The 24,373-nt window shown below is 41.7% G+C and overlaps 2 protein-coding genes across 6 annotated transcripts in view; both read right to left on the bottom strand.

The window, feature by feature from the left end:
- Window positions 1-140: 140 nt before the first annotated feature.
- Window positions 141-10,074, bottom strand: LOC140346617 (phosphatidylinositol transfer protein beta isoform-like). Of its 2 annotated transcripts, XM_072432764.1 has the most exons (12): window positions 9,942-10,073; window positions 8,340-8,370; window positions 7,629-7,774; window positions 7,442-7,533; window positions 7,022-7,029; window positions 6,872-6,946; window positions 6,710-6,793; window positions 5,189-5,266; window positions 3,862-3,960; window positions 3,651-3,773; window positions 3,380-3,452; window positions 141-2,280 (listed from the first exon to the last, which is right to left on the bottom strand). In XM_072432764.1, exons 1-11 carry the CDS (start codon window positions 9,959-9,961, stop codon window positions 3,405-3,407), a joined length of 804 nt encoding a protein of 267 aa, XP_072288865.1. In that variant the 5' UTR covers window positions 9,962-10,073; the 3' UTR covers window positions 141-2,280; window positions 3,380-3,404. The 2 variants fall into 2 exon arrangements, with proteins under 2 accessions (XP_072288865.1, XP_072288864.1); XM_072432763.1 differs by lacking the exon at window positions 3,380-3,452 and having other exon boundaries at window positions 9,942-10,074.
- Window positions 10,075-10,688: 614 nt separating this feature from the next.
- Window positions 10,689-24,373, bottom strand: part of LOC140347539 (tetratricopeptide repeat protein 28-like) — a 151,220-nt gene continuing 137,535 nt past the window's right edge. For 3 of the 4 annotated variants that reach the window (XM_072434026.1, XM_072434030.1, XM_072434029.1), the window contains 15 exons: window positions 22,217-22,346; window positions 21,704-21,922; window positions 19,807-19,966; window positions 18,092-18,232; window positions 15,977-16,121; window positions 15,667-15,846; window positions 15,043-15,581; window positions 14,671-14,918; window positions 14,455-14,579; window positions 14,146-14,377; window positions 13,968-14,044; window positions 13,566-13,589; window positions 12,945-13,074; window positions 12,753-12,860; window positions 10,689-12,630 (listed from right to left, as the gene is read on the bottom strand). In XM_072434026.1, the coding sequence (XP_072290127.1) occupies window positions 11,057-12,630; window positions 12,753-12,860; window positions 12,945-13,074; window positions 13,566-13,589; window positions 13,968-14,044; window positions 14,146-14,377; window positions 14,455-14,579; window positions 14,671-14,918; window positions 15,043-15,581; window positions 15,667-15,846; window positions 15,977-16,121; window positions 18,092-18,232; window positions 19,807-19,966; window positions 21,704-21,922; window positions 22,217-22,346 (4,032 nt within the window). In that variant the 3' untranslated portion in view covers window positions 10,689-11,056. The remainder of the gene's footprint in view (window positions 12,631-12,752; window positions 12,861-12,944; window positions 13,075-13,565; window positions 13,590-13,967; window positions 14,045-14,145; window positions 14,378-14,454; window positions 14,580-14,670; window positions 14,919-15,042; window positions 15,582-15,666; window positions 15,847-15,976; window positions 16,122-18,091; window positions 18,233-19,806; window positions 19,967-21,703; window positions 21,923-22,216; window positions 22,347-24,373) is intronic. The other variant, XM_072434028.1, reaches the window with a different exon arrangement.

The following is a 24,373-nucleotide window of genomic DNA, read 5'->3' as shown; positions in this document are numbered from 1 at the left end:
TGTGAGACTGGACTACAGGTCACCAATAGGTCACCAATAACTGGGACTGATAACCAGATAATATCCTGCCTGCTGTAGTTTCCAAAATATTAGATACTTGATTGATACATTTAGTAAAGAAAGAAACTTTACTTTTGGCCAAAATTTAAAGTGAAATTTATTTCATATTTAGATACAACTATCAACTTTATGGCACATGCAAGATCCACAGAAAGAAGAGGCAGAAAATATACATTCATTTCCACGTCCCCTTAATTGAAAAAAGTCTATTTGAAACATTCAGGAAAGAAAAATATAAGTAAATTTCATAAATTAAGGTTTACAATTATTTTGCAAAGAAAACACTGTACGGGTTAAATTGACTTAAAAACATTTCAGTGTTGATTCTGCAGTTTTATTTTATCAAGACTGCTTCTCTCTGAAATGTAAGGACTAATTCATTTTTGATCATAATGACTGCACTTTAGGCCGCTGAAACTTGTCATATATTTACAGTGGAAAATAGGTAACTGTACTGTAAATGAAGGCAGCTTTTTCATCACAATGAAAACAGTGCACGGACAACTACCGTGAAAGGCAACATTACAGTATGATTGTTCACCTGAGAATATCATCTATATAAAATGTCACTGCAAATTCTCCTGAAAAGTGTCCTAAGTTGGCAGCCAGTTTGAACTGGAATTGTAAACACATACAATATCCATCTACTCTCTTTGGATAGGCCAAGAAGTCATCGACAAGAAATTACAGAAACCATCAAAAGAAAAAAAATGATCAATTATCGATCAGACAAAAAAAACTGAAAAGCAAACTGCAGTTTACAAACTGTCAAGACAGATGACCCAAGACAAGGTCAAAGACTACATGATTGAAGCCATCGCAAGAAAAGTGGCACCCTGGTTTGAGGCACAAAGAATGAGTCTCTTGTACAGCCTCTACTGTGTTGTGAGCTTTGGCTGCGGATGAATCCTTTTTGCCCGGTTTATTTGCACTTGCTTTGAATAGAGGTTTGAAAAGTAGGACCTTGCACCTGTCATGGCATTTTCCCAACAGTTAGCTCTTGAAGCCAACGTCTGTGTGAAGCAAACAGGTACAAACAAAGGGAGGTAGCGCCGACTGATCGCAACGGTCCAGCGTTTGAGGCATGGACAGAGGTCTGAGAATTAAGGCAAAACGCTGCATGATGCTAGTGCTGCTTCTCTATAAGGCTTTAATGAATCTGTAAACACATAGTTAATGGTCGAGCTGTCTTTCTCAAGCCCCGCGCCGGTAGAACCAGATGAGTGAGACAAATCCCCGGGGTGGGCATGGCGAGGTGCAGTTTGGCTTGTGACAGGGGCGGTGTACCACCATCTGTGGCTGTTTTTCACTGATGTCTTTTCCTCTGGGGACATCTGTTGGGGGGAGTTGTATGTGTGAGTGTCTCTAAAATAAGTGAAAAAGTGCAGTTAGGGCGTGTGAGAGGTGGGATTGTGCGATAGCTGTAAACACTTGGGAGGCAACATCCAGAAATGAGCGTGCATAGATCTGCCCAGCTCACTCACCAAGAAAGCATCCACACCTGGGAGACTGTTGCATGTGTGTCACGGACAGTTTGTGTAGATTTCTGTAAAGTGGGATACCTGTCCGGGCATGATTGTCAGAGTTAATAAGATGTGGTTCACTGTGGAGAGGTGAAGGGGAGCGATGTGTTGAGGGGGGGGTACAATGGGCCAAGACGCCAAGAGTGTTAGTAATTTCCTAAATGGAGGTTGTGGCAGGAAAGAACATGAGTGTGACACATCCATGCCGAGGAATGCAACATCGCACACATGTACGGCGAGGCAGGTCATGGAAAGACATCTTTGTATCGGGAATGTTTCAGAGATGCAGATTAAACGGTCCAACGACTGCCACAGCGGAATGAAACATCGAACATGAAAAATCCGTTGCTGTTCCTTAGGAGTCGGTCGCCTACCATCACGATGACCACTGTTGTTTTTTCAGCCACATAAAATCAGAAGGAACCGGACTTCAGTGCAGTTTTGTCAGCTAGGATTGTGTGTGTGTGTTTTCTTTTTTTATTTATATAAGAAAATCGATTCCTCAGCAGATAGAATGTCTAGGATTGGGTGCAGCTCTGGGATCTGCTCTGGTGATTGCAGGTGTAGCAAAGCCCCGCCTCCATGGCCAAAATCAGTTAATCAGGTAAAACGTGGCATCAGAGGAGCTGGTTTAGAAATCCACGGGCTTTCAATCATCTGCTGCACTGGTTCCTCGCACACCACCCCTTTTACGAAGCTGTGAGGAACAAATATTTAGTTGTAATTAATGTGGAGATGGACAGACAATAGGCAGAACAATACATATTTGGTTAGTTCGAGAAGTTAAAACTGTTAATAGATATCAATGACATTTTAGATGGTTGGATGAAAGCAAATTGCATACATTTGGTAAGCTGATAAACCCCTTCAATGTCTCCTAGTCTAGCCTTTCCATCTTCGCAATGAAGAAAGACATCGCTTAAATTTGAGACTACCCTCTATGCTGATGGCTGTAGAAAGTCAATTAATGCTGGAATCGCAGAGCCCAATCCAGTAATGGAATAGTTCAAACTAACCCTGGACCTAAACAGTGGATAGGACACATCTGATGAAATTGTATAAGGATTCTACTCCACCTTCCTTCTCTTCAATCACAGTGCAGGCTTCTTCTGAACCACAGGAACCCATTTGTATGTTAATGAGGGAAAAAGACATTCTAAACCAACCCCATTTCCCATTTTCTTCTGGCCTTCATTTTAACACCGGTCCACATGAGAAGAACCACCGGTGAGCCGAGGTGGTCACCAGTGAGCTCAGTACACCACATTCAGCGTGTGACCTCTCTGACCCCTACACCCAGGTTCAGGCAGCGTTTGGCTGCTCACCACAGAACTTTGATGGTACCCACATGTTTACTTTCTTCTGCAGAAATGGGAAACACATGGTGAATTGGGCGAGATGGAGAGGGGGAGGCCATACACAAAATGATGCATGTTGAGAAGAAGCCAGGAATGTCTGGCCCACTTTAGCCAGTTCAGGCCAGATTCCACCTTTCTCTCCTTGTACAGCCAAAACATCAAGAATGATATTTGAAGTCGTTCCAGGTGCAACTGAACCAAATTTGATACAAATACTGAAACTAAAGCCCATGAGTCAAACAGTGCTTGTTTTGTTCTGCCTGAAAGTGCTGGACAAAAGGATTCACGTAACATTTGTTTGGATAAAATAAGTACAGGCAAGTGTCCTGTTTTTATATACTCACATGTATGAACGACATGAGCTGCTAACAGCAATGAGTGTGGTGAAGGAGACAGACAAAGCCAAAGGAAACAGAGGCGAGAAGAGGGAGAACTTACAGCCACACTCACACTAAAGGCCAAGCTACTCCTCTGCAGCCTTTGTGCCCCGCAAACTGCCTTTCTTACGCATCTAGGAAGAAATTTGAACAAATGCGATCTCAGAAACAATCAAGGTTTCAGCTCATAGATGTAGTAAAAGTCATTATGCATACTATATAAGAACACATTTTATGAAGAACAAAGAGTATGAAGATGAATCATGATCGGACTCTTTGATTTGATTATTAAATAAATCTTAACAGCACACTCATTTTTAATTTCTACTCACATCATCCAGCTCCTTTTGAGTCTCCGCCTCCATCCGTCTGATGTCATCCATAGTCAGTTCGACCCACTTATCGATCCAGCAAAAGAGCTGGCGGTGGAAGTTGGTGAAGATCCTCTTCTCTTGCTAAAGGACAGTGTGGACAATCAAACAACAGAACAAGCACTGAACAGACTTGTTTCTCCTCAAATGTACGGCTCCTGTAAATACACACCTCGTGAATGAAGTTCTCCACTTTGGTCTGCAGGCCCCACCACTTAAACTTCACGGTTACCAGCTTGTAGGCACACATCTTTGGGCAATTCAGTTCTTTCTGTGAAAGAGGTGGAATTTAGGCACATGTTATTATGCATGTGTCAACAGAGAACTGTTAACACTGGGCACAGATAACGCTTAGAATTATAAAATAAAATGCTTTTGGGGACATGGCATGTTGAAATAATTATCAATATGAACATTTGCTATGCTTTAAAATATAAGGTATTTTCAAAAGTTAATGGCAGCGTGCTCTCATAGTGCTCAGAAGAGGAGAGGATGAGGCGGAGCAAAGTGGATCTAAACTCTAGATGAAAGGACCATTTGGCAGCCTCTGCCCTGACAGCACACAGTTCCCAAAGGGAAAGCCTTTGTGGCCACAGAGGCAGAAGAAACAGCCCCTGTAAAGTGAGAAGGGTGCAGCGCAGCAAAGCTGCTTACATTATTAAGAGCGAGGCCCTGCTCGCCCTCCGAGAACACCTGTTTAATTAATCACTTCATTCTGTCTCGGCATTCTCCAGAAATGCCACAGACCCGCCTCAATCACCCTCATCCCGCTGCTGTTTGATGCTACGATCATGGAAGAGCGAAGAGGAAACGAGACGCATTTCTAAATTTGCAGTGGGTTTAGAAAAGTTGTCATCGCTAAAGGAGAACTTCACATGAAACGGATTTGACATCAAAACACTTACGGTGACATTTCTTCTCTCCCTCTATGTGCCCCACTCAAAGGAGCACAAGTTTTCAGAAATACAAAGGGTCCTGATATGCGAGCATGTGTGCATGCAGAGATAGACAAGAGTTTTATTGCTCAGAGAAGCTGGCAGAAATTGTGCCTCTGTTGTCACATAACTATTTTTTTCACCTTTTCAAAACAGTCTTATTCCATGTCCACAGCGGACGAGAAAGTGATCTAATTAAAAACACAAAATGCAAAGTTGTGCTTCTTTATTCAGACTTTTTAAAAGCGGTCTTTGTTCTTTCAAATTCATTCAATGTTTTGAAGAAGAGGAAACTTTCCTGGGGTGAACTTTGAGTGCTGCAACACAAAACTAAACCACTATAATAGTGTTTCTAGAGCAGGACCTACTTCTGGAGAGTCAGGATAAAATTGGTTTACACAGAAGAGTAATGCAACTTGTTCATACTCATTGCTTATTATTGTAATTTCCCCAAAATGTTACATTAAGAACATCAGTTCAATTAAAGACTAATGATATTTCACTGACATATCAATGCGTAAACAAATTTGAGGTTTCACGATTATCCTCCAGTTAGGACACTACCTTCCAGTTGGGTCCAAGAGGTCCTCTGCCAGTCTTCACCGACTTGAATATGGCCGGGTCCTCATCAGATTTATAATCCTACAAAAAAAGAAGAAAAGTGTGTACAACTGCATTCTTTCAACAATAGCCCTGCGCTGTCACTAATATTGGAGTCTAACTTGCCTTAAGATTTAAATCATACATTAGAGAAGACCTCATGATGACTGCACCTGATTTGAAAGAATGATACCTCGCCATAATGACACATATATTCCACACAAAAAGGAGAAAGAATTTGAATGTATAAAATGGGAAAGAAAATAAATCAAATGACTTTCAAAGAATCAACAGCTCAAGGGCCCTGCAATTTTAAATAAATCATGATCTGCCTGCAGCTAGAAGCTACTTTTCAGGGCTATTGGACAACAGGAGGGGGCCTGGTGCGGAGCAGGAGAGAGAGTGCTACCTCTACATACAAAGCACACACAATTATTCGCAGTATTAATGCAGAAAGCTCCATCACTGTAACAATGAGCTCTGAGTTGATGTGCCGCTAAGACGAAGTGCACCACCTCCTTTGGTAAGACGTGTGTGTGTTTGCCCGGTTCCAGCGTAAGGAGCACTGTGCGCCTTAATTACACTAACAAACTCATGTGTGCTGGCGGTCCGCCCCAGGCCCTGCAGCCATGCCTCAGGCTCTGGGCTGATGGGGCCCTCAGAACCAACTCACACGTCCGCCTCGTTAGCCCCACCGCAAACAAACACACACACAGACACACACAGTCACACGCGCGCGCAGGGGCCGCGGCCAAATGAGGCAATGTGATGTCGAATAACAGCAATCATGTGTAAGCCCTTCAAATAAGACTTCAATGATTAAAAGAGGAAGATTTCAAATTTGTATTTAAATATATTACAGGGGCAACCTTGGGAATTAAATTAGAGCTGGTCCACAAAGATTTAAAAGATTTATTGTGAATATTGGCGTTCAGACTTTGTTGTTGATGTATAACATCAAATAACGAGCAGTTTCATGCAATAGCCATGAATTAACTGCAATCAAAATAGGAATTTATAACTACTTCACGAGCCAGAGCAAGTTTGTTGTGGCAAGTTTTCACTGCTTCTAAGTGTCGTCAGTGACTCGCCGCTGAAGATAAGGATCAAAGCCCATAACTTCTGTCAGTTTTATGCACCGTTTTTCAACACTGGAGAAAGGCAACAGCATGTGGTGACGTCTTCAAAATGGCGACAACAACAAACCAAGTCACGTGACTGAAGTCCATGACTATCAAAAGAAAAATATTAAATAAATAAAAAGATTTAAAAAAAAAAAAATCCCTGCCATTAGGCACAAGTAATGTTAATGTAATGTAATGTAATTTAACACTATAACCTTAAGAACATCCCATTATCACATTTTGTCTCCAATGGAACCATCATCTGACTTTTGTGCACCGACATGCTTATTTTTTCATAGGTTTTCAGTCCAGGTCAACCTAATACTACCCTTGAGATCCTGTTTGTGTGGTCAATACTTACAGCTGCTGAAACCTGTGATCCGTCCGAAATGTCAATGGGTACAACCACCCTCATCGCCAGTGTCTCACTGTCCAGTTTGTGCACCTATAAACCAAGAGCACCACCCGTTACACAACGTTCAGTTGGATTCATGGGAAAAAGCGAGAATATAAATGTACATACATTGTCTTGCTCGCCGAGGTCTGGTTTGTGCCACGTTTGGATTTCTATGACGAAATTCTCTTTCATATAATCATTCTAAAACAAGGAATAATTTAGTAACTCACAATATTATTTATTTGAAAAATAAATCAATAGAAGAATTAACCTTACTTTAACAACTGGATGAAGGAGGGCATGAAAAAAAATATGTATATATATATATATTAGTATGTTTGCAGAGCCACACTGTTTACACACAATAGGTTCCGTTCACATCACAACATTGTAAAATCCATGTATGTTAAAAATAATTCTATGTTGGAATTTTATTTTAAAAGTGTCAGATTTCTTTGTCGACTTGGTTTATGGCTCATATCTCTGTAATTACTGGACCCATCCACATGAAAAAAACTGGCCAAGTCCAACATGTTCTTTGTCATTATAAAAAGGAAGAAAAATTTAATTATTTATTCACAATAGTCTCAGAAAGTGGTGCCATTATTCAACTCCAAAGACGTGATTGGTGCAGTTGAAAGGACTTTAAGCCACATGATTAATATGACAAGTTTGTGAGCGAGGATGAAGACTCACCGGTGCGGCAGTAAGGGTAGGCGTTCCAGGCTTCTTCATGAAAAACAAGGGACCCTTCAGGAGCTATGAGCTTGACAAAGCCAGGCACTTTACTGAGAGGGTAAAACACAGAGTCAAGCCACAACTTACTTACTGAAACAACATTGCCATCTACTGGTAGCATAGTGCAATCACACTAAGAAGTTACCTTTTTAAATGATATATTTTGTGTGTATATTGTCCTTTTTCACCATCTTTTTCATAAGGTTCATTCTTAAGGACCTCTATGCCTTCTCCTCCACCAGTTTCATTTTTACTTGCTTCAGCCACTGAGAACAACTGGCCCACTTGATACTGAAAGAAAAGTAGCACAAGACGTACATTCAGATGATTGAATTTTCAAACATTAAATGACACAGAGGAGACAGTGATAAACTGTATAAGTAATCTAAGGTGTGTGATTGCAGATTATTAACAGTGAAAATGCTGGAAATTCAGTATTTTATGATCGAGATGAATATCCGGTATTATTTTTTTGGCCTGTGGTCTTTATTAGACAAGACAGTTCAGCATGAAACAGGTAAGCGAATGGGGAAGGACATGCAGTAAATTTTCTAAGCCTTATTTTGACCTCCCGATGCTGCGGCCTGGCCATATGGCAGACACGTGTGCTGTCCACTCGGCGACCAATTTCAAGCGCTATGTAACATGCCACTGTATAGATTCAAGCTACAGGGGCAGAGTTTAAAGCGTGGATACATGTTTGACCAATCACATTGTTCCTCATGTGTCCAGACCCCACCCCTTCCCCCAGTCACTCTGCCGTTTAGTCCAGTCCAGGCCCAGTTTAGCAGCTCCATTTGAATTGTGTCTGTGTGCGGAGTTTAGGTGTTTAATTCCACTTCAAAGCAGTACTCACCTCCTCAACACTACAGGGTAAAATGACACGGCTGCAAAAAGAAGACGGAGACGTTTTTTTTAACATGAGCAAAACTTACAGTCAAAGACATACAGATAATGTCAGAATTTAAACATAAAAATTACAACAATCAGCACAAAATCAGCTTATGAAACCTAAAATGAGCCCTTTGAGATGAACTCAGCCATTGCATCAGTGACCACTAACCACACAGAGCAGCACAGGCACCTGCTGTAGGAGAGCTGTGTGCATTTGTCACATGCATATGTCATGTGCATATGGGCCGCCGTCCTTTTACTTTTCTTTGGATCAAACAGAGGGAGATGTGTGACATTTTTGTGGCATTTCCCCCAACAGTTTAATATCACTCTAAATGCCATAGTGGGCAAGGGTTGGATAGAATATTTTAGTTAAAGATATGAACGGAAAAGGATTTTTTAAAACTCCCAGGCAAAGTGATGGTTGTAGAACGGATGAAAAGTATATCACAATCAAATCAAAATCACTATTTGAGTCGGTGCAATTACGAAATAACAAGGGCTGCAATTATTTAGACAACAGAATACTCTCTGCAAATAACAGTCTTCTCTCAAATGTCAATGGGGTGTCGTTTCTAAGGTGCTCTCTGAACATAATCCCACGTTTCAAACACTGTAACATCACAAATCCAATCACAATCACAACGCTTCAGATAAAATCACAATCATATCTATTCCCAAAATCATGCAGCCCTGGATTGTTTCACAAATACAGCCAAATGAATGTCTTATAATGATAATAAAACAGTGGCATACTTTGTTGACAACATAATACAAACACTAAGCCACAGTTTTCAAATAGGATTATTTTTGCCAGAGGCCATAGAAACCAAGCTCAACATTCAACAGGTAGTCACGCCAGGATTAAGTATGTGACAGCTGAGTTTAAGCATGAAACAGAGCTTAAAGTCTTTAGAACAACTCTGCTACACTGGTGTTTATGTAATCCAAATGAACGTAGCTATGAATCACAGTTAGCATTTAGCTCTGGTGGTTAGCCGTGTTGTGTTTCAGCTAGAACCAGGAAGGAGTTACTTTTCGGAATAAAAGAAAGATTATTCGCGTGTTTTCATACGGCAACAATACTTTCTAATTGAAGTTTACCCAGCAGTTTGTTGTCAAGTGTCGCAAAAGTTTAATCTGAAACAAACAAACAAACAAACAAACACAAAACTAGCCTTGGATTAGCCTCAAATGCACAAACTGTTGCTAGTGTGGCATTAGCCGCCATATGGCTTTGTGGGTCCGGCTCACGTTTAAAGATAAGAGCTAACTGGGAAAAGTTCCAAATAATAATGAATATACATGTTTTGGAGATATTCTTCTGAGATGCTATATTTCTGTTCATTTGAGTGAAACTTGAACAGCTGTCATAATGCTGTCAATGCCGGTAGGCCACAGCAGGTTTGTGCGATCCCACCCTTTCCCTTCCTCCCTCGTGTGCCACTCCGGCGCCACTTTGCACTCGCCTTCTGAGCAAAAACACCCAAACCTCTGCACAATAAGTCACGCGATGAAGTGCATTTGGTGCTAAATGATCGGTGATATGCAAGAGTACACTTACTATTCTTTGATGAGGACCATCGTTGCTCAGTGCAGTCTCCTCAGTCCAGCTTCAGTCCGCGGCACTTCCCAGAACCCGTGTTGAGGTGACGTCAGAGCGCCTCCCCCCGGCCCCGACGGAACCCCTACGCGGGACCCCTACGCGGGACCCCCACGCGGGGACCCCCACGCGGGACATGTGGCGTGTAGTACGGGCCTATTCATTAGGGCATAATCTGACAGCACTTTTACTGCACACACATTTACGTTTGTAGATTCTCTGAGGCAGGGATTTAAACACAACACACTTGTATCCTCTATCTGTATATCAGAAGGGCAAGAGATGAAATGAGATAAGGGCCTATGTTTCGAGTAAAAATGGGCCTTCTTTATATTATACACAAGACCGAGAAAGGCCTGAAAGGACCTAAAGAGTCAACAAAACAAACAAGCAAACATTACTTTTTTTATTGAAACAGTTTACTGATAAACAACAGATGGTTGTAATGAAACTTCCATTTAACTTTAAAAAAAACATGGGCAAAAAACTTATACATTATACTTAACAGTGAATAGCAAGATAATCCATGCTTCAAAGCAGACACGCAATTCACAAAGAAACCAGGCAAAATGCCTGTCTGATTTCAATAAAAAATGTGAATTATTCCAACTATCGAATTTACAGGGTGCAGGTTTGCTTATTTTTTTATATTATAAAAACGCTTATTACTGATTGTGAAACACTGGAATTAATTTACAAAACAAAATATTTTATATTAATAATAATAACAAACAATAATATCAATTACAATAAAATTCCAAAACAACATAAAATAAAGTAAATCAGTCAGAGTTGTTGCATCTTGGCCCACACAAACAGCAAAGATTTTCTGTGAAAATACCAAATGGCATTTACATTTACCTGACACACAGTTATAACACAAACACAGTATCAGGTCATTGAGTATTTCTCATTGCCATTTACAGTGTTACGGGCACAAAGAAAACACACTCTGGAAAGCATTCATGTGCCTATGCAGGGTCATGCTCAATGACCAGCAAATCCTTCATGGACCAAACAAAATCCTTCTGTTCCCAGTTAAGTCATTCATAAAAGCAAAGGACCATTCAAAATGTTCAGCATTTAGAAGATGGGAAAAATCTTCCAGGTGACAGGAACTTGTATCCATTGCCAGCAGGTAGTCGAAACGAGCGAGCGCCGGGGCTACTGCTAGTTGAAATAGTGGGAGATGTGGATACTTTTCTAGGGTTGGAGCAATGTCCATTGGAAGAGTTTTTGTTGCTCCCTTCTAACTCCCGCAGCTCCAGGCTGTCGGAGGTCTCGTTGGACGAGCAGTGGCGTGGGGACAGGTTTAAGAGGTTCAGTACATCCCTACTGGCAGATGTCAGGGATCCAGACGCACTGTGCACACCTCTGAGAGGACCGAAATGCTGCTGCTGGCCTGTAGCATTCGTCCAAAAGGTCTTTAGATTGTGTATAGCCTGAACTTTCTCATCAATGACTCCTCTTCTTAGTCGATCTAGGTCTGGGGTATCAGCAGATGTGGAGCATGTCGATCCTGTGGAAGAGTAGGACAGAGCCGGGGATGGAGCACTGCCAGCTGGAGACTGGTGACCAGAACAGGGAGAAATGTTGCTGGGGGAGCGAGAGATGTGACCACTGTAAGGGGAGCTTGGATATTTTAATTTGAATAGTGCACTACTGTCCAATGTTGGGGAAGAATGACTGCCTTCCTTTTGTGAAGACTCAGAGACTGCAGGACTGTTATAGCCTGAGCTTATCTTCTGTAGTGAGGAGGAACGAGAGGGAGGTTTTGGTCTGGGAGATGAGTGAGCATGACCACTCGCACTACTGTTTGGACGACTAAAAGCACTAGTTTCAGAGGAGCGGAAGGCGCTGCTGCGTGCTGTAGTTACTCCTGATGCCGAGCCCTCAGGCCTGGCCCGCTGGAGGCTCCCCACTGCCCTCAGATGGGTGTGGGTTTCCTCTAAAATCTTTTGGGCCAATTCCTGAGGATCCAAAGGGACAGACTTTTCCTCCTGAGACTTGACAGTGCTGTCGGTCTCAGTGCTGGACTGGTCTGACTCCCCAGTGTCAGAGGCGTTCACTTTGCCCACCTTCTGGAATGGGGAGTTTGGGCTTGGCACAAGGCTTGTCTTGACAGGGGATGTGGGGGTGCTGACACTACCTCTGGATGACACTGACACAGTATAGCCCCGCCCTGCTCCACTTGGGACACTTAGCCCACGGCCTCCTCTGTGGCGCTGGCTGTGCCCCTGTGGCAGTGGCAGTGAGTCGCAGTGGCTCCCCAGAGGTTCACTGCTAATAATAGAGAAGCCCTCATACTCCTCCTCGTCTCCTCGTGCGCCAGCTACAGAGGCAGCCGCCCCATGAGGGGAGGAGCGACTTCGAGGAACGTGATGCTTGTGGGCAGAATAGTATGCTGTGGCACCCCCACGCTGCCGATGTGCAAGAAAGTCACAGTCTGATTTGGAAGCAAAGCTCATAGAAGATGCAACAGAGCTGAGACTATACACAGAAATAGCATCTGAGGCCTGACTGTCCAGGCCACTAGGAGAAAACGGGAGGCTTGAATATCCCAATGGATTGGACACAGACTGAGCTGATGCCAGAGACTCCAGGGAAGATGAGCTGTCCAAGCTCAAGCGTTTAGGTAATTCAGTGGAGTCTGTAAAACAGACAGAAAATATACTATTCAGATGTCAAGCACTTAAGAACAGCAAAATACAACAACAGTGGCCATTGTACATAATTATGAATAAACAGAACTGAAAAACTATGTGTACATACCAAACAGAGAAAGTAGAGACTGGAGAGCAAAGTGCAAGGTGCGGCGGTTTGCTAATTTGCCTGTCTTTAAGATCACTTCTTCTTGGCCCACCTCACACAAGTCAAATCCTGGACAAGAAGAGGGAGGAAGAAAAACATGTCATTATTTAAAAGCTAAAATCTAGTGTTGAATGACTGGCTTTGTAAACTAACCAAGAGCAGCTAGAAATTCATGGCATCCTGGAAGTCTCCATAGCTGCACACTAATGGACACTTGAATGGGTAAGAGGGAGAAGTCCTGCTCCTTTTCCCCAGTTTGGAGTTGAACAAGCACCTGGTGGAGCTGAAGAGCAGAGGAAAATGGAAAATTAGACAAACAGCACACTGCTTCAAAATGTATTAGTACAAACAGATAGTAGATACAGATACAGTAGTTTGTTATCTGGACAAAAAGCCCAGTGTTCATGACCAGTTGAGCTTGGAAAGAGGTGGATTTCAGAGGGTTACACGGGCCCTTACAGCACACTCAATATATTGTTGTGGGGATTTTATGGCTTGAAACAAAGACATCTCTGTCACAATGATGTAACAGCTACGAAAGTAGTGTGGCTCTGGTCAATACTGAGTAATGCTCAACAGAGGGTATTTTTTACATAATTCGTCCTAACCTCTAATGAACCCTTGTTTGACTAATCTCTGATATGAGCAAGTAGTACCGGTACTTTGACAATAAGATCAAGGGACAGCTATTGTATTCTAGAATATGATTCTCACATGTTAATGGTAAAGCAGGTTAAAATGGGTTAGAATGCAGATTTGTGAAAAGACGCTTACCATTGCCACCATATTTTTAACAGCCTTTAGATTCCACATTGGGAGCAGGAAAGGAGAAAAGGGCTTTAATTACATGCACGCATATTATTCCAAACCCAGGGACAATAGTAAGAGATTCAGATAACAAAAAAGCATAACTGACATTGTGAAAAACATTTGAGTCACATGCCATGTAGCTGGGGATAAACTTCAGAAGCATTACTCTCCTTTAATATCACGAGTAGAGTTTAAGAGAACAATAGATACATTGTGGTACAGAATTAACACTTGCAAACAAAATGTGACAGCACAAACACTACAGAGCACTTGGATATCAGTACAGATAAGTAAAATATAAAAAAGTAAACTTTGGAATTGAAAGTATGTAGATGTGATGCTTAAATTTGTGTGGAGAAGACGTACCCGGTTAATTAGCTGCTCTCCAGCCTCTGATGCTGTGATGAGTTTACACAAAGCCTGCAGTGCTTGTGGTGGTAGGCCTACAGAAAAAGTAACAAGAAATATAGGCAACATTGACTTGTGAAGAGTATGCATAAGATGGTGACAGAGCTGGTATTGAGTAGTTGTCACATGCACTTACCCAGTAGTGACTGTAATGTGTTACTGCACTGTTGGAGCCTGTCTCCTGGGTCAGCGGTGGGGAAGAAGACCGCTGCAGGGAAACCAGTGCCTACTGAGTCAAGACGGAAGCCTACAGCTGTCAACAGAGACTGCCATCCAGGGACACCCCCCACTTTGTTTTCCACACTCTGCTGCGATGTGTACATGGAGTTACGCTGGCCATTCTGTATCCTCTGAAGAGATTTCTCCACCTACAGTGACAAAGAAAATAACAGTGTCAAAGGCGAATGTTCAACATTTTTTGTGTGAATGGGTTAGAACATCTTACCAAATGCAGCAAAACTCTTAGTGCATCTCGTGCCCGATCAGGATACTGCAGAATCTCTGCTAAAGCTTGGCCAATCAGAGAAGATGGGCTGTTGAGCTTCACGTCGTTTCCAATGAGCATATACCCTAAACAGTTCAAAATATCATGAATAAATTAAAGCTCTTTTGAATTGAGCATCTCATCCATATAAAGTAAGTTTGTCATATCTCCACTGACCTGCCCAATTGGAGGGGTGTGAGTACTGCTTACTACTTTGAACAGTCTTCATGGCATCTGCCAGAGCAGCACTAGCCTTGGTCCCATTAAGAAGGGCAGTGTAGAAAGCATGGACAAAAACTTTAGAGGCTGCAACAGGAACAGGCCACAATGACACAAGCACACACTGAGTTCCCGCAGCGAGGAAGGCCCTGGTTAGTCCGACCACACCGTCTGCTGTCACTTTACAGCTGGACTCCTGGTAAGACCTGGAGCCATAGAATCACCAGCATTAGGAAGCAATGTTATATAATCACAATAAACATTGTACATGCTTGTTCATGTGAGAGTAATTACACTTCAACTCTATACAACACCATATGAAAAACCTACCCCAGCACCACAAGCTTGACAGGCAGTCTTAGGTTTAAGATGTCAGCTGCTGTGAGTAGGAACTCTTGAAGAGGTGGACTGTCACAAATACTCTCCACATCGCTGTTGTCGTCTTGCATGTGCAGAGACTCTGGGATGGTGTATCCACTCCCAACTGAGCCTTTTCTGCCTCTGCTACTGCTGCCTCTCCTTCCACCTGCTCCTCTTCCGATCGTTCCAACATTTCCACCAGCACCAGACGAAACACTTTCTGGATTTGGGGTTAGCACCAATGCTGCCAACTTCCAGGAAATATGAGTAGCAAAGTGGGCGCACTCAGCCTGGGTGAGGGCACTCATGACCCTCTCTTTGGTAGCGGAGGAACCAGCCAGTGGATGGCAACCCAGCAGCTCGGCTACCATCAGAGCCTCCTCTTCTGCAGAAGGCATGGGGCCCCACAACCAGCGATCCATCACAGGGGAAGGTAGCCTCGGGTTTCCCACTACTGCAGCCATGGAAACACCACCGCAAGGAGCAGATCCAAGACGTCGAGAGTGAGACTAGATGCACAAGATGAGACAATGTCAGGTAAACACCAAAGAATTTTGTTACAAAATAATTACACAAGTAATTTTGATTTCTAACCTTTAAGCTCGTTCCAAGGCCATGGATAGAGGGAACAGCTATAAGGCTAAAACGCTCATATAGGTATTCATTTGAGGAACTTCCTTTGAGCAAAGCAAAGGGAATGAGGTAAAGCTCTCCCTCAAGCACCATCACCAGTTGCCGATGCCTGCCAACAGGCCCACTAGAGTGCATCAGGCCCTGACCAACCAAAACAAAACAGGTTAAACACACGTTCATGTTCTTTTTGGTTGAACTTCCTCACATTCTGTTTTCTCCCATACAGTTAGTTGAATATAGGCGAGCAATGCCCCATGCACACAGTACTCACCCCCTCCATGGGAGCGATGAGTAAATCATAAAGTGCCCTGAGCGGAGGCTTGCTGAGATTACTGGAGCGACGTGGCAGGGTGGAGCTGCCATCTTTGGTGGGAGACATGGTGTTACTGAACAGGCTGGTCATACTTTGACAACTTCTGTTAAAAAAAGAGATATACAATAAGTATTAACATTGTGTACACATATATTTAAAAATAAATAAATTATAATGCAGATTTTCTATACATTATTTGAATATACAGACATCCTAAATATTATTTTTAAGCAACCAACCTAATTTAAAATGTTTAGTCAAAATGATGGTAAAGGATACACAAGCTCTACTTTAACTGTTCCACCAGATGGCAGTATTGCATTTTGTAAACTGCAGTGATATTATTAGCAGCATGAATACAAGATTCAGCCCAGTTATTACAAATACTGCAAAGCAACGGTAGAATTTGCACGGATATCCCTAAAACAGCAACACTTTCCTGCTAATTACAAGCCCCTGTATAGTAACAAATGCTAATAGTTGCCTTAGGGGTAGAGCCTTTGGTTCTGTGGGGACACCGAGTTCAAGTTTGTGGCTACAATACTCAGGCTCCATCTGTTCCAGCAGCCAGAGTGTCTTCCGGGCTCAAGCCAACAGACATCTATCCTGCCCTTCTGCAAGCCCCAGGCCACTGGCTTTTCTCCAGTCCCCCAAAACTCCCAGTCTCTCCCTGGCCTGCCATGGGTCTCTTTGGGAATACAACCATAAATTGTTAGCTTGACAGCAAGATGGAGAAAGGCGCTGTGTCAAGTGCAAAGGAAACAATTCAAAGAAAAGACGCGGGGCGGCGGGGCATAAGGTGAAGATTGAATTTAGTGGCTGTCTGTAGTCATTTGTTTGATAAAAATGTTACAATCTATCTACAACCTGCATGTGTTTACCAACTGGAGATAAACTACAAAATGTGAGTCAGCATAGCATGCTGTGCAAAGACAAAACATCTCCTTCAATCTGATTATGATCAATATCAATATAACAGATTCTATTCAATTACCACAGGATTACAAGATGAGGTAACTTCTATTATCACCTGGTAATCCATTTAAACCACAGTTTGTAGATTATATCATTGCAAATAGAGCGAGTGCATGTGCATGCAATAACTAGAAGAATTTGGTCTCTAGGAATGTGACTGTTCTGTTGAGCCAAGTCCATTCTTCTGGTTATGTTGTGTACAGTGAACTGAAGCTTGATTGATTGGGATATTTATTTTTAATCGACTGCAAATTACTACAATATTCTCACACTGTCTACAAGGGTCTTCAGACAAAGGTCTTTTCTGCAAAAGCAGAGTGACAAATCACTACAGTATTCATTGCACAAGTATATAAGCAAATCTGAATATAGTCTTGGACAGTTACAAAAGCCATGACTCCCCCAAAGCCGCCTTTACAAGAAGAGAAAGCCCAAAAGGAGCTTTAACGGGAGGCATGCTGTGTGCTGACATTAAACCCTTTAGATATTTTTCTTATAGTGCCTTCACATACATACGGATAGTCGATGCCATATTAACCATGAGAACAATATTCAAGTTTTAAAGCCTAAAAGAATGAGCGTATTATTACCGGCAGCCCATTAAAGAGGCTTAATGAGCACCGAGAAACAACTAAAGCTGAAATTACCCTCTCATCAAAGAGCAGCTCAACTATGGACGAGGACAAGGAAATCTGACCCCAGCAAACCTGAAAGCATGGGCTGAATAAATGTACATAAGCAATCAGGACAATATCATTGAACTCCTTTAATTTTATCACTATGAATAGCATTTTGAAATGACAGAAAGACATGTTGCCTTAAACATGCAGAGTGAATATACACAACTATCACAGCACACAGACAAAAGCCCCATTGGAGAAGGCGTTTGATAAGGGCTTTAGCAGCTTGGCTCTGTTTAATAAGGGGGATTCTCATGCAGCCTGGGCACTGGCAAACAAAGGGAAAATCTCCTCTCACAGACGAACCGCAAAACTACAATATATGCATTTTTTTGCTTTTCAGTACATCTCTGTCTCTTACATGTTTGGTATTATGACCAGGGACAAATAATAGGTCATATTATTAGCCAATATTTACCTGTTAAACAAGTTGTTTCTGGACACCATTCGAAGAAAGCCAGTTGGATCCGTCACAGAATTAAGTTTGTTGTTTAGCTCCTCAAATTGTTGATCCAATAAATCACCAGCTTCACTTTCTGTCTCGCTACTTGAACACCCTCTAAGGGAAAATACAAGAACAGAGAAAAAAAAGAAACAGGGAGTGAGAGACATTCTGGCAAGGAAAAAGGAATAGAAACAGACAATAGACAGACTTACATTGTTGCACAGTGGATAAACTAAAGATTTGCTCATAATACATAAAGGCTCAACCCACACCCTCTTGACCCATTTTCCTAAAATTGGCAAGTTTACTTCAAATGTCTGTTCCAGGCTGTTATGATATAAGAAGGAAGTCAACCACCCCCATCAAAAATCAAATATGAAGTTACAGAAACATACCGTACACTCCAAAGCGGTTACAGCATGTTTTTTGTATTCAAACATAAAATACTGGTAAATTAATATGCAATTGTTTATAACAGAAGCGTTCTGAGAGAAAGACTTCAATTTTAAAACCAATGCAATTTTAATATGTTGTGATAGATTCCTCAAACTTGGCTCTTTTACACACACAACAAAACTCCTCACATTGGTAAGTGAGTATTTGCTCTAAAAACAATTCGGATTCAAACTATTGTCATATCCACATAATATGTATTATTTTGAAAAACAAAACCTTAATTTAAATAATAGTTTCAGTATTATTCAAACCTTACTAAACTCGCTGTAATGTCTTTGTCACAATTCCTGCTGAATGCTTGCTTAATGCAAGTGTTTTTTTCTTCCAGTGTAAAATATACATTAAATAGAATATGCTGCGTCTTCTGCTATTTAATTCAGTTGTATCTTCATTCATTTTCCGTCTGCTGCTTCCGTGCCTCTCCCCTCACACTGCAAAATGAATAGACTGGTAAGTGGTGCCATATTGTGCCCATCCAGGCGCAGTGGCTTGTGAGCAGCTTCCCATTGGAGTAGTAAATGAGCTGGTAATGGGGCAGGAGGTCCAAGCTGCTCGGGTGGCAGGGACTGGCACTGGGCAGGCCAGCTGGGCACCCTGAATCAAACATCAACTAGAGAAAGGAGACCTACAGCAAACATGTAGTCAAATGGTGCACTTGTATTGAAGCGTCTCCGTGTTTCTACTATTATTTATTTTCTGCTACGCCTCACTACACAAGCCTGGGCCTCTTTGATGGAAAAACACATTTAATGTAAAGAGAAACATTGATTTCTGCTCCTATATTTCAATTTTCTTAGCTGTATCCTTTTTGTAAGGCATTTTCATTCGTTTTTCTTTTACTTGTCATGTTTGCTGTTCAACAATTTGGCCATTCAAAGAGCCATTATTCCGTATCATTTCTTCTCACCGGGAGGAGAGTTGAATACTTGGTCAGGTAGCGAGGTCTGTCATCATAAGATGCACTGGGGCAGAATAACACTCTCTTATGCACACACTCAGAATGATAAAATAACAATTTTGGCTCCTCACCTGCTGCACACGTGTTTATATATCAAGGTTTGCTACTCTTGTGTTAAGTCTACATTTCATATTTAGTAGAGACACATTTCGTGCATTCATCATGACAATTGACTAACGCATTACTTTAAATGTCTTATTTTTAAAGAAAGACTCCTTTATCATATTCAAGGCTCTGCTGCAGCTTTTATGACATGTAACTTTATCCACCTTACCTGCTGTAATAGGACTCAACTCCAAGAGCCTCACGAGCACTGGCAATGTGCTGCTCCAGTGAAGACCCGCTGACCATGCCACTGCCCCCTCCGTCTTGGAAATCAGACCCTCCTTCTGATACGCCCTCCCCCAGGTACACCTCATGAAACTTCAGGATGCCTGTGGAGAGTAAGAGGTTCCATCAAATAACTATCAGATTTATAAAGTGAACGCTAAAGAAAATAAAACGATTTGCCACGGCTCCTTTTCTAATACATTCTGTGAGCCGACTCGCAACAGGGGGGATTATTGGATCATTTCAAGAGGAGGCTATGTGTGTGAAGCCGTGTGTGGCAGTGCATCTGTGGAGTAAAATGAATAAAACAAATAACGTTCAATAAAATATAAAATTAGACTGTCTGTGCCATCTGCTGCCCGCCACGAGAGCTCAGTTGTGTGCATGAACATCAGAACGGGGAGGGACGGAACGCACCGCGAGATGGAGGACAAGCTGTGTTTGTAGAGCCGTGCTGATGCTGAGTGTATGGTATGTTTGAGTATATTTGATATTAAATTCAAAAGGTGTGTACGCACCCTAAAACCTCTTGCATGTGAACACTAGCGACGTGCCAAACGATGCGGGAGAGCCAGGAACAAGTTTTGAGCTGCAGAGTTTAAATACTTACTATGTCCTTGAATGGTTGGAAAATCATGTGCCCTAGCTCTAACATAAGAGTACGATAAATATGTTTGATTCAATATAGCTCATTTTAATATAGTTCTTTTTTATAATCATTGCACCTACTGGATGTGGTCTGTTGATACAGGACTAGTGAGTAACTGTAGCAAAATGTAATATTTACTTAGGGCTAGGTGAGATAACAAAAAACTGAATAATAGTATTTTTTTAAATGTCGTTCACAGTTTTCAATTGCATTTTGTTTTATTATAAACAAATACAAACTCATTTAATGATTAATTTCCCGAAAATAAATAATAAAGTTTGAATAATTATTATTTAACATAAAAAATTTACAATTTCTTCCTTCCAAAGTCTTCTTCTGCTGCAAATTACACACTTTTACAGACAAAGGACTGACTGTGGTCCTCTTGATTGAAATGGCCCAAGCTGATCACTGAAATGACTGAATCTTGACCTTGGGTAAAATGTGATTAATTGCACAGCTGTATATTTAATGTTCCTTTACTCTTTGCTTCTGCCATCAACTGTAATCATACATCAACAGATTCTGCGAAGTGTTAAAAAGAGACTGAAACATTACGTTGACAAAGTGTTAAAGAAGAACACTGATGGCATGTGTGAAGATGGGCTTTGGCAGCATCACTCTCTATTAGCACTCTTCACTGGGACTTACATGCCTTGAGGGGTGAGAAGCCAAGCAGGGGTCAGATCTGCGGGTGGTAATGCAGCTTGCCTCTTTCTGTGATGCTAAAACACACTACAGCCTAAATGTCTTACAAGTAAACTTTATTAATATGTGTTAGGGATTGGCTCCACAATCTTACGATAACATCCACGTCTTTTTGCGGTTGAATAATGGCACCAATTTTTGAAGAAAGAAATATTTTCACTTTTGTTTATTTGTGCTGACAGATAAGACATTGGGCTTTGTGCCAGTTACTGTTTCATGTGGATATGCCCAGTAATTTCAGCGATAGTAACCATAAATCAGGTCAACAAATCTGCAACAGCAAATTCCAACATATAATTCTTCTCCAGCTCAATTTTAAACTATAGTGATTCTTAAATGTTGTGATCTCACATGAGCGCAAAATATTTAATATCAATATTTTTTGTGTTGTGAGTTAAAAGTGTGTGGGAACGTGTTAGGTACATCATTAAGTAAACGAAATACAGAAACAGATCAACTTCAAGTGTCACAGGATTGCACCAACCTGCTCCTGGAGCCAACAGCCAGCTGTACAGGTAGCCAGCGGCCATGGAGAAGTAGAGAACCAGGGCCCTCTGGCTGTTCACAGTGTCCAGGATGTGCTCCACTGTGACTGGGGTGTAGGGGTCGGAGTCCTGCTGGCCAGTCTGCCTCTCCACCAAGAGATCAGCAAAAGCCCGTGTTCGACCCCGCTCTGCCACTGCCAACGCCTCGTCGTGATGGCCTAAAATGCACAGGTCAAATGTTAATACTTATACCTGACAATGTGTAAACCAGGAGGAGTCATTCTTACTACATAGTTTTAAAAGTTTCTCATTAAAATAAAACAATGGATGGAATAACATAACAAACCATCATAGATAATTAACATATTCCTTATACTCATCAAGTATTCAGTGAACCCTTGAGCCTCATAAAAGAAGACATTGTTATGCAGGGTGAGGCCATCTCTGTCAGATGAGTAATGTGTCCCATGGTTATACTCCAGAATGAATTATAATTGTGTGTGTGTGGATACCTAGGCTCACAAGGACCCTCTGGAGCGCCTGGTAACAGGAGGTCTGCAGATCGAACAGAGACAGCTTATAGTCTGTGCTGTGCTGAGCTTCGTGGCGAATTGTCTCAAAGAGTGCTGATGCCCTGTAAAGCTGAAGGGAAAAAAATGTCAGAATGATATATCAGTCATCAATAAAATGTGTCAAACTAAATGTTCCTTTTAAAATAAATATTTCACTGTGGCAGAATGGGAGAGAGATGTATCCACTAGGTGGTGGTAGCAGCTACAGAAAAGTCAGAATTACTTTTTTATTATTAGGCTTAGGTGAGGAGACGCTGTAGTGATGAATCATCTCCCTACTTAGAGTGTTCTCACCTCTGCTTTGGTTTGCTTTGACATGGAAATGTCAAATGAGAAGCTGAGCCATTATCAGGGCACTAAGAACAGACAGGGCCTGTAGAAATAGTTGCTATTTGAACTCAAAGGTCCCGCCTGTACCAATACTGTCCAGCTTGGAGACAGGCAGTGGATTGAGAGGAAAAGAGTTGAAGGTGGGGCTGCAGTGTTGCTCTCTCAAGTCAGTGCTGATACATTAGCCCTTATTGATCCCTTCGCCCTGTACTTATAGAAGCCCTGTTGACTGACTGGGATGCTACAGTGTCTTTGTCCAGGAGCAAGCATCTTCACATAGGATGCATAAACAAAATGAGCTCTTTACATTTGTATGTGAAGAATAGAGAGGACTCATGCATATCTCGAGTCTTTTCTGGTGTGTACCAAGGTCATAGACGAAAGTATGTCAGAGTAAGGTAGCGGGGAGAGGGGGAGATCAGCAGAGGATGTGGGAGCACACTGCATTAGTGCTGTATAGAGAGAGCTCCTGGTCCCAGGCTGATTTTGCTGATAGGGCTGTGGGCTGATTGCAGCACAGCTAGTTTAATCTGTAAGGCTTGCAGACATCCCTACAAGAGTGAAACTAATTTCTCCCAACGCCTTTACTCCAACCTGACCCTTTCTGGCTAAGATGAAAGGGAAACCATCCTAAATGTGCTGTGTGTGCAGTGACTTGCTTGGCTGCTGTACAGGTAGAATCTGTCATAGTCTGCAGCTGCTCTGCATGCAGTGTGGGAGCTCATGTTTTACCTGCTCTGACACTAACAAGGCTTTTATCTGACAGGTTAAGTGAATGTTAGTGTCACACTTGAGGCGACTGGAACTGGATATACATATAAGTCTAATGATTTTTGTAAAATATCCTACCCAGAAAAGCTTATCCTCTCTGACAGATGATATCAAAGGTAATCTGCTTTATCTAGACTGCTGATATTTACCATTTATTGATTTGTGCTCTCGGATGTAAGTGCTTTTCAAATAGCTGATTAGAATCACTGCACGTCAATCTGTGTGGCAGAGTACTCAGGGATTGTAGTACAATTTGATTTACAATGAGGTGAAACAGAAAACATGGGGTCAAGTGCTCTCATTTCAGACCCATGGATGTTTTATGAATTCCAATATAGTCCAATACAAATTAGATCTGAAGCATGGCGCGGCCTTGACAAAGTTCATCCATAGCAGCAGAGCATCTTATAAATAAACATTATAGGTCTATACACTGTGGACATGTATGCCCTTTGGTAGCACTGGTTAAACTTAAAGGCTACAAGCGACATGCACAGAATATCAAAAAATGTGGATTCAAGAAATAAGTCAAGAACAATCTAAAACTGCAATACACGAAAAAATATCTAGGTTGTAAAGATGTTCACCAGAAATGGTCAAAAAATGACAAGAGCAGAGTATTATCCCTGCAGACACATGTGCATGTCTGTGACGGGCTCCATTTCATTGGCTGTACTCATACAGGGGCCGTGAGCTCCTCAGCATTATGGAACTGGAAATTAATAAATTAAACAGCTAGCTGTCAATGTACGACAGGAAGACAGACTTCAGAAGTATCCCTACATAATGTATTATTTAGCAAAATAATCAGAAAATATATAAATAATAATCAACCTAAATATAAAGACAATGTTTTGTAAATACATAAGTAAATAATTATGACGTAGATTATTATTGCATTATTAATGCAATTGTCACATGTACCCCCCACTTCATGGCTTCACAATGGTTATATACAGTGTATTGAGAGCACTAGTCAATGCTCTGGGACAGACA

The sequence above is a fragment of the Eucyclogobius newberryi genome, unplaced genomic scaffold (genome assembly GCF_026437365.1).
Source record: "Eucyclogobius newberryi isolate DKJ021-1_F unplaced genomic scaffold, fEucNew1.0.hap1 SCAF_6, whole genome shotgun sequence".
Lineage (NCBI taxonomy): Eukaryota > Metazoa > Chordata > Actinopteri > Gobiiformes > Gobiidae > Eucyclogobius > Eucyclogobius newberryi.
This window is presented reverse-complemented; position numbering and strand designations above follow the sequence as displayed.

What these genes read in the sequence shown, in the direction of transcription:
- LOC140346617 (XM_072432763.1), bottom strand. Translation starts at nt 9,961, where the DNA reads ATGGTCCTCATCAAAGAATA. An exon ending in ATGGTCCTCATCAAAGAATA is followed by an intron (nt 8,371 to 9,941) that starts GTAAGTGTACTC and finishes TTCTTTTTGCAG; the next exon opens with CCGTGTCATTTTACCCTGTA. An exon ending in CTCAAAAGGAGCTGGATGAT is followed by an intron (nt 2,281 to 3,650) that starts GTGAGTAGAAAT and finishes TGTTCCTCACAG; the next exon opens with CTTCGTAAAAGGGGTGGTGT.